The following is a 17,803-nucleotide window of genomic DNA, read 5'->3' as shown; positions in this document are numbered from 1 at the left end:
GAAAAAAATAACTTCAAGAAAAAAAGATACTGCATAATAAAAATCATGAAAGCTGGCAAAAGTGAGTGGACCTCTTGAACTCTTTCATGTTGGCTCACATTGGAGAAATAGCAGAAATTAGATCCAATTTTTATGTGATAAAGCTTGTGTGGGGCACTGCTAAATCCTAACTCCAGGTTAACAATAGGCAGAATTTTAAGGAGTCATGCTGCTCTCCTAAGATTACCTAAGCATTCAGAGAGCAGCAATGGCTTCCACTGTGACCAGTACAAAGGTTCACACTTACCTTGCCAAGAATTACTCCTAGGCCTCCCATTTTCACAAATGTCTGAAATATGCTTTGTGTCTGGTATCCTTTCACTCCAGGAATGAGATAATCCATTTGACCTGGAATAGGAGGGCTCAGATGCAGTTACTGTTACGGGTGTTATCCTCAACACAAATGCTAGCTCAGCTGTTCAGAGACAGCCACATTGCCAAAGTCGGTGTCATAACACAGCCTAAGGTCTGTCTGCACTAGCAAAACTGGTCAGAATAGAAGGCTTATTTCTTAAGAAGTTTTGCTTAAAAGATGTATTTCTGTGCATTGTAGAAGTCTGAACACTCTTGTGTTCTTCCATTTCTGTTCTCCACGCAGTGCGGGCATCTGACAAATGCTCTTCAGTTTCCAGAAGATAAAGCTAATCACAGGCACACTGAAGTAAGCTCAGGGCTTTATTAATGCTTTATTAATTCAAACTTATATGAAATATAAAAGATCTGAGAACTGACAGATCCACTGAGAGATTCGGTAATCATTTTCTCCTCCTAAGCATCCTCAGGTCCAGGAGTGGCTTGCTACGTACTGCCTTTGCTGTTTGCTATTTCACAACAACAAGAATTATTATAAATTTATACTTTTAAATCTTTGAATGCCTGTGAATACTAACTAACGCTTCACAGGTTTTTCCAGCAAGGAAAAGCCCAGGAGGCTGATATCTCAGTCATGTGAACACCTGTGAAGAGATGCCATCAACGTTTCCATCCAGAGCAAATCACAGCCCACTTGAAATAATGTAGGAAATAGTCCCTGGGCATTGAAATGGTAGCATTGTGACAGGTCCAGCACAATGTTAATGGAATATTTTTCAGGCTTGCTTTTTTGGACTTGACAGTAGCACAAAGTATCTGAACTGCTGGCAGGCAACAAAAAACTTTCTAGTACAGACAGACCTTAGAAATCATTAGCTTTTCAGAACAAATAATAAACAAAATACATGAAAGAAATGGACTATGAAACAAAGATACAGGACAAAAGATGAAACACCTTGAATGACATTCATTTTAAAACAAGTATTTTTCTTAGCTGGAATGCAAGCCTGCTTACACAAACCTATACAAAAATCTGCTTTTCCAAGACTTCTTTTTTCAAAATTTTCAAAATACCCACACGAGAAAAGATTCTCCAACACAAACACTGTACCATTTAAAGTTAATTTTTGCTCCTGGAAACAAGTAACAACAAATAAATCTAAAAAGCTGAATTTAAAAATTGGAAATAATTAATTACATACTACCACTGTTTTCTTAATAACATATTTATTAGACCACATGGAATTAATGTGCATGGAATTGCACATAGTTTCAAGCCAATATACCTCATGGCACTGCAAATGTACCCCTTCCATATATTTCTCCTTATTTTCTTCAAAAATAGCACAAAGAGAATGGCTTTGCCAACTGCACACGGAGCTACTGACTGCTCACTGAGACAAGAACTGAGATTGCAGTTGACTTATGAAGCGGTTCAAGAATGTGTATCTCTGAAAAGACATTCACAGCTTCTTATAAATTGTTTTACAATGCCGGCTGAAGATTTTCTTAATTAAAGCATCTCTGACTACAGAGGGACTTAAAACATAACCTCAGGACCTCAGCAATTATAGAGGACTCACAATGTTTTTTAATGAATTTTCCATTTTTAAATACTTTCTTTTGTAAATAGTCAGAGCAATAACAGAATAAGTGAAATCTGTGAAACAGTGGAAAAATCTAATGCCCTCTTTGGTTACTCATAGCAGCAAGCAACAAACTACAGAAAGTCTTTGCGGAATCATTTTTAAGACAACTCTTGGCAGCCATTTAGTACATTAGTTCAGTAAGTGAAAGTGGAATAAAATGTAAGTACCATCATCCTTACTATGAGACAGCAAGGATAGTATTCAGAAGTCTAGGTCAACTTAGTGAATTAATCACACCAATAAATAAAGGTATAAAAAGAATTTACATTTATTATTGAAGCAAGACATTGTTCCTTTTCTTTGATTACATGATAAAGATGATAAAAAGTGTTTTTAATTTAAATATTTTTTTATTCAGCAATTATTACCGTAGTCTACTTGAAAGCAATTTCCAAGCAGGAACATGATGAAAATCGGACTGCCCAAATTTGGTTTCCATTGGAAAACATGTTTATTCTGGCCTAATTGTAATAATTAGTAGCTCAGGACACGTGAGAAAAATCAGTAATCAAAGCACAAAGGATGCTAACCGTAACATTCCACAAAGAAAGAAGAAAGAATCAAACCTGCTGCAAAACAATGAAATGTTCTGACTAATGGAATAATGGGTGATGGAACAGGTAGAAATCTGAAAATGCGACAGAAAAGCAGACCTCTTCTTAGAACTAGATGCAGAGTTTGTGCTGACTCCAGGAGGCATGTCGCTATAGAAAGAGTCGGCCTCTCCGGGCTTTTTTACATAATCTCCCTGGGGTATTTGTCTGAAGCATAACAAACATCGGAGAGTCAGAGAACATGGCAGGCATGAGTACGCAGACAAATGCACACAGATATCAGTTTTAAGGAAAGAGACAAGGATCACGACCCTCGAGGAAACCTGTTAAACACATACATTCAATCTATAAGAAGTAATTGAACTACCCAAGAGAAAACTTCTGCGTATTTCTGACAGTTCAGGAAAGGGAATGATGTGGTTTTAGGAGGGAAAAGCAAGGAGCACTTCACTGATAAACTCTGATCACTGTTTTTAAAGTTGGTGGTTCTTGGGATGGTGGATACCTAAGCTCAGACATTTCAAGGTCTCATTGTGAGGGTTGTGAAAGGCACCCCTGGCAGAATGCAAGCCTGAGTCAAAGAGGAGTTCAGGAAAAGTGAGAGTGTTTTTCCCTCTGGATGATTATTGAGATAGATGCCCTCTTTTCCGTTTTTGTGACTGCTACTGAATTCAAAAATAACAACAACGAGTTGTTTAAACTTCAGGAGGAAAAAGATCTCCAGTCCACTGATTATCCTCATGTCCAAAGGAATTTATGCCAGCGCCAGAGCTTCTCAGCTACTACTGATCACCACTACAGATTCAGTCTGCCAAGACATATAAAAGTAATGCCATATAAATTTCAGAACAGTTCATCCTTTTCTACTGCCAGAGGTGTGGTTTTGGTCCACAAAACAATGCGTTAGGAATTCTCAATCAAGTTATGCCACTTTTGTTCAGGCAGTAAATTGATTGCCAGCTGAAAAACTCCAATCTCAATATTCCAGTTACAGTTCCACCAAGCCAGAAAATAAAAATTGCTCATCTGAAAGCTGGCTACATCATAATACCAGCAGTTCAATTATCCCTGCACTGTCCAAGGATTTTTGGCTTCAGTTTTCCCCTATCAAGATGCACATTTATCAGAAGATTGATTCATCCTTAGATTATGTCCAACCTCAGACTGGAACTGGTGTCTCTTCATTCTGGATTTGAATTTATAATGGTCCTGAAGTATTTGAAATATGAAATCACTAATGTACCACAGTACTTGCATGTTATTTCTCTAACAGTTCTTGAGTTCCCATTCTTCAGCCACTACACCTTTTCAGTACTGACAGAGTATGCACAGTTCTGCTCCCCAGGGCTCCTCTAGCAAAGTGCTCTCTCACTGCCTGGTCAGAAATAGCTGCTCCCATACATCCACCTTATCCCAGCTGACAGAATCCTTGCTAATTCACTCCTTTTGTGACTTTCTAGTTCATTGTTTCACTTAGCACTATCAAATACTATTCCTTTATTAATGCTTCTTTAAGTAATATCTCAATGTCTTGTTTTCATCTTTATTTAAGGACTAACAATAAATAATTTTTAAAAAAGAGACACTGAGGTAGATGCCTGTTTTTAACGCTTGTGGGGCACTCTGTGTACATATCCAAAATAATTCTATTTAGAATAGACAGTTCCACAGAATAATTCTACAAACTTCATTTTCTTCATGAAGTATCTCCATCCCTCCATCACCTCCAAAAGCTGTAACCTATACTGGTTTCTCTCTGTTCATGCCCACAGACATAGCTGCAAACCGACCACATCCTTAGGAAATGTGAAAAACATGAGATTCTCTAGTATTCCAGTGCTATACACAGGAGGTAGTCTCTTCCCATACTTAGAGGTCCCTTCCGTCCTCTGCCAACGACAGAATAACTCAAAGGCTATGTATGTGTTTGTGGATGCAACATTCACCACTCAGCACCACCAAACTCCCAAATTCTTCCTTCCTTGTGCCTGGTGACATTTCCTACCTGCCAGTCCAACTATAATGCTTGCTTTGACTTCTTCTAGTCACTGTTTCTGTCTTCTCTCTGAGCTTGTTGTGCACAACATAAAGCTACCAGCACTTTGCAGAGTTTTCCTGCTTTTTGTATTTTAAGTCTGGCAGAGAAAGCACTACACAAGCAGAGGAGGAGGAGAACAACCACAACAGGTAGCAGCAACATACAAAGCAACAGCTTGGATCAGGGGCTGGTAACATGGGCAGAAAACAGGAGAATTTGAGAAAATGGTTCATCTGCAGAGGCCTGTGAGAAGCAGCAGATCTCCTTCCCAGATTGGTTTGTGAAGCAGATGATGGTGGTCTTCTGGGAGCTGAACCCCAAATCACTGTTTGAGTTCTGGCCACCAACTTGAAGTGTAAAAGCTGAGGCCTCTTCTGAAGGTGGTGCTATGATTTGGTTACAAATACATCAGCAGGGTGGCTGTAGGGAATGGGCTCTCCTTTCACACACTGATTTAATTGCACAGTACTTTGCATTAATTGCAAAGAAGCACTGGAAATGAATTTGTCTCAGAAGGCTCCTAAATATCGTGTGAATATTAATTATTCAATCCTCAGATCTCAAGGATAATTTTATCCCTAATAGCAGATTTTCAGCCTTTTACTGGAAATACTCTCCTGTTTTCCTAAAATGCTCTAAGAAGTAAACATTACTTTTGCCAATGAGTCCAGTGAAATTGAGATTTCAAGCAGTGTGTACAGAATCAACATTAATTTTATATACTCAAGTAAATATTTCTTAAAATATGATAATTCATCACCCCTATATTTTCTTTGCAGCATGTAAATGAGCAAGAAAAGATATTTTCAGAATTTTCTAGAAATACATTCCATTACTTTTATCACATACCTCTGTCTTCTGTAGTTTCTTTCCATAAAAAAAGAAGAGAAAGAAATATGTTTACATTATCAGTATGCAGGTACACGTAGACAGTAAAACATATACAGAATGGAAATTTTGCTCAAAATTTTTCAACAAAATCCAATTCTGAAATAAACATCATCATAAACAAGAATAAACAAGGAAAAACACTCATGTTGACGGAAGACGTCAGCACTGACCTGGAAGTGCCCTTCATAACAATTTTAAGTCTATTTACTGTGGTGCTGCTGATGAATGGTGCCCTTTTGCCCTCCACTTCCAAGAGCGAATCTCTCTGGCTAACCTCCAAACCAGCCCTTAACTTCTGGAGCTGTACTCAACATAGAAGCTCAAATCTTCAAATACCTCCAGCAGCCAACGTTGAACTATCATGGCAGCATAACCTGTCCTTTTACTATCCTAATCCTCTGAGCTTTTTTTCCAAAAAAAGCCTCTTTCCTTATGTATTCCTGGCTGCCCTCAGCCTACCTCAGAGTAATGCTGGGGCAGGGGACATGCCAACTTGTAATGCCAAACCAAGGGGCTGTGTCCTGGCCACAGCACTGCCTGCAGTGCAACTTGCCTCAAGAGCGCACGGAGGAAGGACTCTGACAGTCACTCTCACTCAAACACCAGTGGCTAAATAAGCACCTGACTTTTTGTAATGTATGCAAAAGAACTACATTTTTCTGGTTTTAGAAGAAATTCACAAGAGGAGAAATACTGAAAAAGAGCAATCAGATTAAAACAATCCACTTTGACCTTCAGTGAGCAGAGTACTTACAGTTCTACATCAGGAAAGAAGTCACAACTTATTTACACACTGCAGGTCTTTCTCACAAAAAAAATATGTTTGAATTGATTTGGGGTTAAGCTGACTGAAGAGAAATATCTGTTTAGGGAAACCTAAGGCTTTACTGTCTGAAGGCAAATCTTTCTAAATTTATTCTGTCATTAGGAAAGACTTGTAAATGAATCAGACTGTAATATGGCATTTCCTTAGTTAGATGCAGCAAAATTACAATCTGGCCGTTTCCAATAATAAAAAGAAATAGCAAAAAAAACAGAAGAAAAAAAAAAAAAATCTTTCAAACCTGGACCAAACCCTCCAAAAGCAAAATCACATATACATATAAGAATCCTCTGAGAAATGCTAACACTACAAAAAATGATACTGTACAAATATAATAAAATCTAGATTTATTTAGATGATGTTTGAATGTTTGTTTCTATCACAAAGTAGCCAATTATCAGATTAAATAAGCATATTTTAACTAAATTAAGAAGAATACAATTTACTTACTTGTAACCCCACGCAGTTATCCCTAAAACGAGAGCCAATACTAAAATGGTGCCAGCAATTGCCCCTATTATTATGTTTGTGCTAACAACACCTAGAAACACAAGAAAGGGGAAAAATATGCACTTTCAGGATAAAATATACAAGAACAGTAAATTCACCATCTCTCAAAAACCTGCTTGAACAACTTGCACTCAGATGACTAATTGTAACCAGCAATGCCATCTTGAAGTATAACACGGCCATCAAAAGCTCTTTTGTATATCAAACTTTGAGTTCTATCTGCTTCATGTAACTGAATGCTTGCTGCTTGGAAAAGTTGTGCCAGGTATACCAACATAATGTCATCAATACTAAACTACTATATTGCACTCATATCACCTGTTCAGTAAACAAATGCTTACATTGGAATAAAAGGGACTTTTTGTCATTGTTTAAAACTTCCCCATTGCTGAATAAAGTAAAAAAGACCAGAAATGGCATTCTGGGAGACAGTAGAACTGCCCCATAGAGCAATTTCTAATGACTATATAAAACATTTACACTCTCATTTCTCTCCAATTTATCTTCTTGTACGCAAATCTCAAGAGGAAAAAAACTCTCACTCAAAAAAATGTAAAAGACTAAAATTTCGTGTCAACAAACTGCATGTTTCCATGTAATAAAAAACTGACTCTACGAACAAAAATGAAATGTAAGAAACTATATCTTTCCACCAGGATACAAAAACAAGTCAATTTTTGTTTGTCCTAACCTATCAATCACTTAATCAGGTCACTGAAATGTCTGGGGCAAGCAAAACACAACTAGATGCGCTGGCGACAGTCACAAGTGCTGCACCAAATACTCATGAGTGGCACTGACAGTGAGTGCTTCTGCTGAGCAAGGAAGAAAGGGGATGAGGCTCCTACCGGTGCATCGTGTTGCATGCTGGCTGGAAGAGTCAGAGAGCTAGTTTTGCTTAATGAAACTTCCTCAAATCCAAGCTTTGCTAATTTTTGTTAAAAAATTAAACTACATACCTTTGTTGATGGCGTCTTTATAAAAAAATACATCATCTTTGATTCGAGAACTGCAGTCATCCCCTCCCCAGAATCGGTCACAGACACACTTTATTTCATTGCTACAAACCTGCAGCCAAAAGTGCCGTTCAGAATCAAATAATAAAATTAATCTATTCCCATAATTAAACTACAGAATAGGTACAGTTAGATGTGCCAACTTTAACTGCCTGCAAAATTTTGCGTAACGTTTTTAATATACTGCAATTTTTAATTTATGTATTAGATATAAATATATTAAACGCATCATTACACTTTATATATGTATTATATTGTAATATATTATGTAATATATCACATAGTGGGAGATACTGAGTACATTAATAGATTTTTAATTCAATATATATTTAATAGAGCCATCTAAAATTGCTTTAGGAGACTCAATTATTTTTTTAATATGAAGAAGTGGTTAATTTCAGATAATAAAGGGAGTTCTCATACAGTGCAGGAGACAAAAGGCATTAAGAGAGAACAGTTCCTTTGATCTCAGCCAAGCCACAGGGACCTGGACACTCTTTCAAAGTGCGTGAGGAACAAAGAGATTTGCCAGGGCCACAGCAAAGCCATAGGCTCTGCACTGACCAAAGACACTGACCATGGGAGCCGGGAGCCAGTTCACTACTCCATTTTCCGGTGGGAATTAACTCTCAGCCAACAAAATCAAATGACTTTATGAATTTTATTGGCTGTTGACACAACAGAAGTAATTAAAGAGAGCATTTGGAAGAACATAGCCCCTCCTTTCTAAGAAATGGGCAACAAAACCTTTACATCCTTCTGCATGCTGCCCGAGGAAATACCAAGCAAGTTAGCTCAAGTGATGGCTGGTAAGATTTTTGTAAAATTAATATCTACTTACTGTGACTTACTGTGATGCTTAGACTGCAGCACATTATGTTCACTGATAAGTCTCCTACAGTATAGACTTCTAGAGTCACGCTGCTGGCTTCATGCAAGGTCTAGCTACTTTGCTACACAATACTGTATACTTAGCCAGAACGGACAAGAGGAATGAAGAGTATAAGAACATACACCATGTCCTGAACAGATCTGGGTGTCTGTGGTGCCCGGGCAGGTGCTGAAGTTGAAGGATTCGATGGGGAGGCAGCGATGGTCAAGGCACACCATATTTGGCCCACATGGCGTCCCATTCTCCACATAGCCCAGGTCCGTCTCCTCATCAAGCTTCACATGCCCACCACTATAAGACAAGCAGGAAGATCCCCAGAGACTTGTGCTTTTACCAGACACCCAAGAAAGTGCTCTGGGCTGCTACCTTCATTTCTGTCTGCATTATGCAATGCACAGGACCAGGGAATAGCATGCACTAGCTAATTTATCTCACCAGCCCTAATGTGAAGCAAAGCAAAATGGAGTATATCTACATCAAAGAATATAATGATGAAAACAACATTTTTCTTGCATAAGAGCTTGTGTTGTAAGAAACACTGAATTTAGTTATGCAGGACTTTATTTCATCTTGCTGTGAGAACATACCAGGTCTGTAACTGGTATTAAACTAACATATGGCAATGCATTAAGCTGCCAGTTAGCTTTAGCAGTGCAGCAAATGTCTAAGTATTTTCAGCAAACTAAACATGCTACAAATATTAAAGAATGTAGTTTTGAGAGGCCGGAGAAGAGCATTATCTCTCTATTGGCAAAACTGACAGCAAAGGGGTCTGCAAAACAGCTGTGCTCTCCATACACAATAAAGTTTCAGAAGGTTAAAAAGTTTGAGCTGGAATAATCATTACTTCTTCATGGGACACTTTTTATTATTTTTTTTTTTATGTAAACAGTTCTCCACTTCAGAATGAGAAACATCCTTTTCCAGGCAAGATGTATATTGACAGCCCTATTTTCAGGATTTCCAATTACCTGCAAGAGTAGACTTTACCAAACTGCAAGACCGATGAAGTGATTTCACCATCAAGTTCTCCAAGTCTGGGCACACTAGATATGTTTGAGCACAGAAGGTATCCACAAAGCACATCCCTGCATTGAGAGAATAAACAGATACTCACAAAAAAGAAAATTCAAGAAAAATGCATGATCAAAAATGTGTTTTTCTTCACTTGCTTTTGCAACATATTTGTTATTCTTTGCTTTTTTCTCACTGACAGAACTGCCATAAATAATGTCCTATTTCCCACAAAAATTATTCTCCTGAGAATGAGGCTTTTTTGTGATGTATTATCAACAATGCCCTGCAAATGAAGAACTGTCAAGAACAAACCACATCAAATTGATTTAATATCCTGTTAAGGTTCAACAGCTGTCCCATGGAGAAGCAGTAGAAGCGGTCTCTGACATATGTTAAGGAATTAGAGACACACTTTCAAAGCGACTTTAAACTTGTATGCAGGGACTTGCACATTGTGAGACTAGGAGGGTAAGGCCTTTCTCATGTTAATGCATATTTTTCACTTAGGAGTTTGTGAAGGAACAAAAGTAAGGTTACCACATCTGCACAGAGAGCTGGGAAAGGATCTGTAAGCAGAATTAGAATGAAAAAAGAGGACATGCTTCTGCACAGAGGTCTCTTCATGCAACCTTGGGAACTGAAGAAGGGATAAAAATCCCACACCAGCTGTTTTTAAATGGATCAACTTACTGTTTATTGCACTGTATCCAAGAGTCCTTGTCTCTTCCACAGTTTCCTTTCTCAGTCCCTTCAATATTCAACTTCTCATAGCAGTACCTGTCAGCAGCTGACACTTCTGAAACAGAAACAAATCTCTTCTCAGGTGATAAAGACTTTGAAAAGCCAAGCCCTGGGAAACAGGGATGCACCATGATAGTAAATAGAGCTTTCCAATCTGTCAAATGCAGTATCATGGTCTGCAGATGTGCTTGGGAACTCTGCAAGATATTCTTAATAAGAACAGAAAATTGTTGACAGGATTCTTTTAAAATTTTTGTTATAACTGACCAATTTTATTGACTCAAAATATCCAGAAGCCACTGAAATTAGTCAATAAATGTCATTATAGGTTCCCTAGGTTGTTAATAAGAAGTTAAATGTAAAACTTCAGTTTCATACAAGTAAGGTAATCAATACTAGATCAAGAGCTGAAAAAGAGGAGGGCAAAACAAAATGAGGGGGAGAAAGGAGTGAGGTGGAGGGAGGAGGTGTTCTGTGTCTCTTTTCATCAAAGCTAACCAGCAAAGCTTGCTTAGGAAGCACCACATTCAGCACAAATACCAAAGGTTTAATATCCTTATAGTACGTGCCAGAGGTTTAGATGGGAGATGCTCCCCTGAAACCTCCAGGTGAATTGTTACCATCCAAGTAACCCCGCTGTTTAGCATCGGCTTTCCAAAGCCATCAGTACTTTTGAGCCAAACTCTAAAACAAATCTAAACTCAACTTTCTGTGCTATGCATAAGGAACTCATCTTCAGCAACGCCTGCATTCCTATAATCTCCCAACATAATGAAGCCATTCAAAGAGCTTTTGTCCTGTCCGAGGTCCTTTGTAAACATACCACTGAAACTGTTGCAGTCTGCATGCTATTAATATAAATGTGTAACATGTCTGATGTCCAAGAGAGGTATTATATGTGACCACGTAGAAATTACTGTATGCTTTCAACACAATTGAGTATGTAAATGGCACCTTTTTGTACTGCAATGCAACCTAATTCCTTATTTCCCAATCATAAAATGATCAAATCTCTCTTACAGTTAGAACACTGCCAATCAAACATAAGGCAGTAGAAAATATCTGCCATAGCAATAGAAAAATAACTGCAGAGATGCTGTGCTTGGTGAGATGATATACATTACCATCCAGACCAAAAGAATCACTCATTTTTCCCTTCTTGCATGTGTGGTTCTTGCACATATGCAGGTTTGTTTGAACTGCCAAAGCTTTAACTGAATGATAGCTAAATACACACTTTGCTTGACAAAAGTAATCTGCACAGCCAGTGGGCATCATTTCAGGAAGCCTTGTCTTCAAAGAGAGACATGCAGTCCACATGCTGGACTGTGCTCTTCTTACTGAGTGTCCACTGCAATTTCTTTGATCTTTCCTACATTTCAGAATAGGTCACAGCTCTGCCTGATGAATAGCTTATGCCACAAAAAGGAGCAGAGGATGTGTTATTTGGAGAAGTAGGTGATGTAGTCAGCACTAGAACATCAACAGAAAAAAAAACAAAACATGGAACTAAGAAAGAAACAAAGTTAAAAACAAGCATAAAGTTAAGTTTAAAACTGAGTTTAAAGTTCTAGGAGTACCAAAATTACTCAAAAGAAAAACTAAAATTCATGGGCAAAAATCAAAATGGAGCAGAGTTCTGGATCACAGCACGCAGTCCTGGTTGTTTTCAACGGGCCTGAGCATTCATTTTCCCATAATTTTTTCTCAGGAAAAATTACTTTTCAAGCCACATGAATGATAACCAACTTAGAAACTTTATTATTTACTCACTTTCACCCCAGATATATTTACACTGTCGGTCCCTGGTTTTACATCTTCCTCCAAAGCAAATGCCCTAAAAAGAAAGAAAATATATAGAAACAACTTCAAATAATTTGCTTATCAAACAAAAAAAAGCATTTGCAAAATATACAGACTTGCTATATTTTCTAGCAAGTCAAGTAACATAATCCTACTTAAATGCTTAGCTCCAAAATATGACCTGCACCCTAAAAAACAGGAATTTGATGACACTGTCCAAGGTGAATTCCAAAGTTCTTAAACCAAGCTCTATAAGATATAATCCATAAAACCATTAAGAACATAAAAGAAATTGAAATAATTACCTGCCTGTTATCACATGAATATCCATCCATTTTATGAATATTGGGAGAACACTATAGAGAAAGAAAATAACTAATAGATCATTCAGAAATGCTTGGAAACAAAGAGTACAAGTGGCATATAGAATATTATCTCATTTTCATATTTTCGTTCTGAGCTTACACCAGTTTTAATAACAATTTTTATACATTGTACCATACAAAAAAGTAACACTCATATTGACCAAGATACAACAGGCACTTTTTTCATTTCTGGGGTATAAGACCTAAAAATTACCTGACTGGAGTTTCCCGTGCAGTTCTCTGCAATATCACAATCATTCACTGCTTCTCGACACAAAACACCCTTAGGTTCAAACTGAAAAAAAAAGGACACAAAATCAATATCTTGGTTTCTCCATGTCATGCCTTAAATGCAATACTTTCTTCACATTTTAACTAAAATAAAGAATGGGAAATAGTAAGGTTCTGAATGAGGGGGGAAGGCTTTCCTTCCCCTGGCAGGCATTGATTGCACCATCTGAGCCACAGACTGTTTGCAGGTGTGAGTGGAACTGCTCCTTGAGCCATCACCTCACCCCCAGGTGATGAGAGCTGCCATGGGCCCCAGGGACCTGTCACACCAACACTGCAGGGGCATATTCTGGCCAGGGCCTCCACATGTCTGTGACTTTTTTTGTTTTAATAAAACACAGAGGGAAAGATACTGATATTTGCGAATTCCTTTAAGACCTAGAAGACTATAATGCCCTAGAAATTATCATCATGGTTATTACAAATAACAAAAATTTCTGCTGTAGAACAGAAACTATTCATAAATATACAGAATTAGGTATGATTCGACATCAATTTCTAATTGAATGGGGATTTAAGAATGAAAAATGAACAAGTGACAGAATCACAGAATCACCCGGGTTGGAAGGGACCTCAAGGATCATGTAGTTCCAACCCCCCTGCCTAGCAGGGCCACCAAACATCCACATTCAGATCAGGTTGCCCAGGACCCCGTCCAACCTGGCCTTGAACACGTCCAAGGACGGGGCATCCACAACCTCCCTGGGCAGCCCGTTCCAGGGCCTAACTACTCTCCTTGTAAAGAACTTCTCCCTAACATCCAACCTAAATCTTCCCTCCTTCAACTTGGATCCATTTCCCCTAGTCCTGCTGTTGTCAGCCCTAAAAAACATGTGTCAAATGTGTGACCTAACAAACACATTTACAATCTGATTTAAGACTGTGCCACTGACCTGTAAAAGCAGGAAGGCATCCCATAAGGGCAACCATTGGTGCCTCTGGTCACGGACGTATTTCAGATCTCTTATTTTGCCTGGAAGGCTTCTTAAGCCTGAGCTAACCAGTTCATTCTACAGCTGCATGGCTTTCTGCTGCATGTGCACACACGTTTTGTTTGGGACAACTGCTAACTCTATGGCTGTTGTGAACAAGTATGTGACAATGCAAAGACAAGACTCTAGCACTTTCTCAACCTTAAGTTTAGGTTTACCCACTTGTCTCTGGAAAGATGCAGACAGCAATGCTGTCAGAGATACTATGAGATGCTGGGATGTACACCCACCGTGTTTTGTTTGCAATCCCTTTTCCACTCCTGCTTTCAGGTAGAGTTCAGCAGGAAAAAGTAACCTCAAGTTTGGGTACTGCTAGTAAAAAGTCCTTTGAGTTGTCCTGATTAATAGTTCCTAGGGATGTAAGTTTTACAGAATGCTTCCTTTCTGCTCACGCTCCCTGCTCTCTACATAGACAAGCCCTTATCTCACTTGCAGAAATAATGTAGGTACACAAAAGCTTAATTCTTTTTCTAAGATTCTTCAATGTGGTGCCCATGTGACTTGGATACTTGAACAAAATCCACCCACACTGGCAATCTGCTGATTTTTTTTATATTACATTAAAAAAAAAGGAATGTCCTTAGGCAAATGTGATCTGTTCCAGCCTAATCTGTGCATTTTCTTTTTACCATTAGGATGAGCACAATCAAGAATGTGGTCTGCAGTTAATAATGATCCTCCTGAGGAAATGAAACCCTCAAATGATGAAGATAAAAATATCACACATAGTACACCACCATGGTGTTAGCATCATTAATAATAATTGTCATTATTATTAAATGAGCGTCAACAACTATTTGAAGTCAAATTTGTCCGGGCTCCCTTGCAGCCAAGACCTGGCTAGATCTCTTTTATTATTTATGGATGTATCAGGAAGAATATCTTGCAGTTTACACAGGACTCGATTCGTGTTACGCAATGGGATTTCAGTCAGCACAAACACGAGGGGACTCATAGCTAAGTTGAAATGAGGTGTCTTTTAGATGAACATTTCTGAATACTGCTGCCAGCTCTTTTGACTTTTTTAAATCACGTCTTCTCTCAGGCCATTCGTGGTACGATTTTCCCATTCAGCCTCACAAATACAGAACAACACAGCAGGCATTATGGGAGTGGCCCCTGAATAAGCCTGTGCACGTATTATTTCAGCCAGAAGGCTTTGATTCTTCTCCACTTCTAATCATACTCTCAAACTGAAGAAGCCAAGACTAAAACACAGCAAAAAGCCCTGGACAAATCATTTTCCAGCCTGTTTTAAGAAGAGACAAGAAGTACAGATGCTGTGGTGCCTGTATCACTGCCAGGATGATGCCCTTACCCGGCACTTTCGACAGCAGAGCCCGTTGCTGCACTGGGAGCCTGCTGTCAGCGTGCAGGTATTGCAGCACTCTCCTCCTTCGCTGGCACACTCCTGAGGAACACAGACATTTGTAGCAGAACATTCAAGAAAAACAGATGAGCCCCATATTTCTCACATTCTTTCTTAGCATGCTACCTGTCTATGGACATCTGTCTATGGACAGATTCTTCACCAGGCTGCTAGGCACCTGGAGGCAGAAGACAGCTTGCACTGTGAAGTATGAAATTGCTGCTTGCTATGCAGTATAGGAAATCATTTTCCTAATTCCACAATGTTGCTCACCAAGTTCTGAAATTGTAGCACTGACCAGGTTATACTTCATCATTTTTAAGGACTGTCTTTGCATAGGTAGCTATTGTTATTACTCTTCAGAACTGAAGTGGTGATAAAACATTTCTGTTTTATAGCTGGCCTATGTTGTACCAAACATGATGGAAAAATGTGAGAATTGAAGAATTTTTTTTGCCTCAGGACCTTAGCACTGCATGTCTTCTTCCACTTAATCCCGAGCAGTGATGGGCAGCTAGAGGACCTTGCTGCTAATTTAAAGCACATTGCACTTACTGCCGCTGTCCCACAGTCGCATTCTTCTCCATCTTCCACAAAGCCATTGCCACATTCTGGAGGATCCAGAAGCTGCAGTGCATAATCAGAAATTGAAGAGAATCACTGTCATATTTATTCCACAACTGTCGTTTTTTCAGTTAATATTCCAAATGCGTTAACCAAAACACGGTGCCAAACTGAGAGAGAAGCAGAAACAATACAAATGAAATGTGCAGAGACCAAACAACATCTAACTCAGCAGTTACACTGAGTTACATGGTGTGTTCTGTGTCAGACCATCGTTTTACAGCAGATTCAGTCTGAGCAGAAGTCATAATTAAAAACAAAAGGTGTGACAGTAAAAGACAACTTGTGAAACAACTCCACATTATCATAACAGGAGTTGTAACTCAATTATTCTGGAATCATATGCCCCGGCTTGAATACTGCAATATACCTTCAGAAAGGATAACCATGAAGTCATTTGAGGCCAGATGGCTCAGAAATGCAGGGAAAGGGGAGAGGCTGGGATTTTTCACCAGTTTTTGCAACAGTTGGTTGTTATTTCCTTTTCTTTTCAACTATCACAGTTGGGAATTTGCAACATGTGATACAGGCAGATAAGTGAAGCTGGTAAGACTTCTTCCCTTCCTTTTCCATTCAGTCTCCCCACCAAACTAAAACTTAAAATGTAAAAATCTGCATGTTTGTAGTAACACTGTCCTTTCCCACCCCTCAGCACTCTCCCCAAAACGAAAGAAAGTTTTCCTTTTGAGCATAGGAAAACATCATTGTGGCTTTTATTACATGAAGGAGAAGGTATAGAAGTGCATTTCCAAGTTAGTTTAAATTAGAGTTCATCTCTTAAACAAGGATCATTCTAGAAACCACCCTACTCGTGAGCCACTTGCACAAACACACTGCTGGTGGTGTACAGTGGTTCTCTGGCTGCTGCTTCTCTGCAGCCCACAGGATGGAGCATCACCCTGCAGCCGCCTCGGTGCCACAAACCAGCCCACCATTTGCAGCACATGCTGGCAGCTACTATTAGATCCCCCACTGAAATGGAAATTTGACTGCAATATGCAATTACATTACATATAAGCAAGCAATTATCTGTCACGATTATTGAAGAGTTGTTTTAAACTGCTCGTTTCTTATTTTTCCAGATATCTTAACTTCTTCGGCATCTCTAACTGCGCTGCTCAATACAGACAAGCAGATGGCACAGAGAGAGGAACCCAGCGTAAGACATTTGCCAGTTTCCTGCAGTACACTGGCACCACTAAACGTGAAATAAAAGAACAAAAACTGGAAGCAAATTGCATAACTTATCCCCAAAAGACACTACATAATTCATCTAATTGCTTGAAAAGAGCTTATGGTCAATCTGCTCCTGGAGTTGATTTTGGCAGTCACAGCTGATCTCACAACAGAGCACTGTTGAATGCTGCATTTTGACACATCTCATGTTTCTTGAAAACCACAAGTTGGTGTTTCACCACCCTTACTAGGAAGCACGTGTGCTTGGCAGCCTTGTGAAGTAGACAGACATCCACTGTTTATAACCTCAACACAACCCGAACAGCAATACAGAAAGAGTCTAAATCACCCTGGCTTCTGCATCTGACTTTCACATTTTCAAATGCCACTAGAAAAAATTGCAAATGCCAGTAATCTAAATTGAGATCAGAGTAATTGTGTTTTTCAGAGTGACAGATGGGTAAATGAACACAATCACTAAAGCAAGCCCAAGTAAGAAAGCATTACACTATGGAAACAATCCACTCAGCAAAGTAATAAAATGATCAGCATTACTCTCTGTCTGCAATAAACTTGGAAAAAACAAACTTTTGAAATGTAGGAACATTTTAAAGAATGAGAAACCTTGCAACTTCTTACTCAATTACAGCGCTTTCTCCTTACTTTTCTATGTTATTCCATGAAAAGGAGATAACATTTCA

At 38.8% G+C, this 17,803-nt stretch overlaps 1 protein-coding gene across 10 annotated transcripts in view; it reads right to left on the bottom strand.

Moving 5' to 3' along the window:
* Positions 1–17,803, bottom strand: part of ADAM22 (ADAM metallopeptidase domain 22) — a 128,933-nt gene that overhangs the window by 21,022 nt on the left and 90,108 nt on the right. For 5 of the 10 annotated variants that reach the window (XR_008209090.1, XR_008209091.1, XM_052693613.1 and 2 more), the window contains exons 16-28: positions 15,858–15,929; positions 15,252–15,344; positions 12,865–12,945; positions 12,591–12,641; positions 12,256–12,319; positions 10,432–10,537; positions 9,696–9,812; positions 8,847–9,015; positions 7,776–7,884; positions 6,757–6,847; positions 5,442–5,459; positions 2,567–2,761; positions 287–387 (exon numbers count right to left, since the gene is read on the bottom strand). Coding sequence is in view for 8 of the 10 variants with exons in the window: in XM_052693613.1 (XP_052549573.1) it covers positions 287–387; positions 2,567–2,761; positions 5,442–5,459; positions 6,757–6,847; positions 7,776–7,884; positions 8,847–9,015; positions 9,696–9,812; positions 10,432–10,537; positions 12,256–12,319; positions 12,591–12,641; positions 12,865–12,945; positions 15,252–15,344; positions 15,858–15,929 (1,267 nt within the window). In the remaining 2 variants the exon portion in view is untranslated. The remainder of the gene's footprint in view (positions 1–286; positions 388–2,566; positions 2,762–5,441; positions 5,460–6,756; positions 6,848–7,775; positions 7,885–8,846; positions 9,016–9,695; positions 9,813–10,431; positions 10,538–12,255; positions 12,320–12,590; positions 12,642–12,864; positions 12,946–15,251; positions 15,345–15,857; positions 15,930–17,803) is intronic. The other 5 variants (XM_052693615.1, XM_052693617.1, XM_052693619.1 and 2 more) reach the window with 3 other exon arrangements.

Source organism: Tympanuchus pallidicinctus, unplaced genomic scaffold, assembly GCF_026119805.1.
Source record: "Tympanuchus pallidicinctus isolate F22 unplaced genomic scaffold, pur_lepc_1.0 scaffold3, whole genome shotgun sequence".
In the NCBI taxonomy this organism is placed as follows: Eukaryota; Metazoa; Chordata; class Aves; order Galliformes; family Phasianidae; genus Tympanuchus; species Tympanuchus pallidicinctus.
This window is presented reverse-complemented; position numbering and strand designations above follow the sequence as displayed.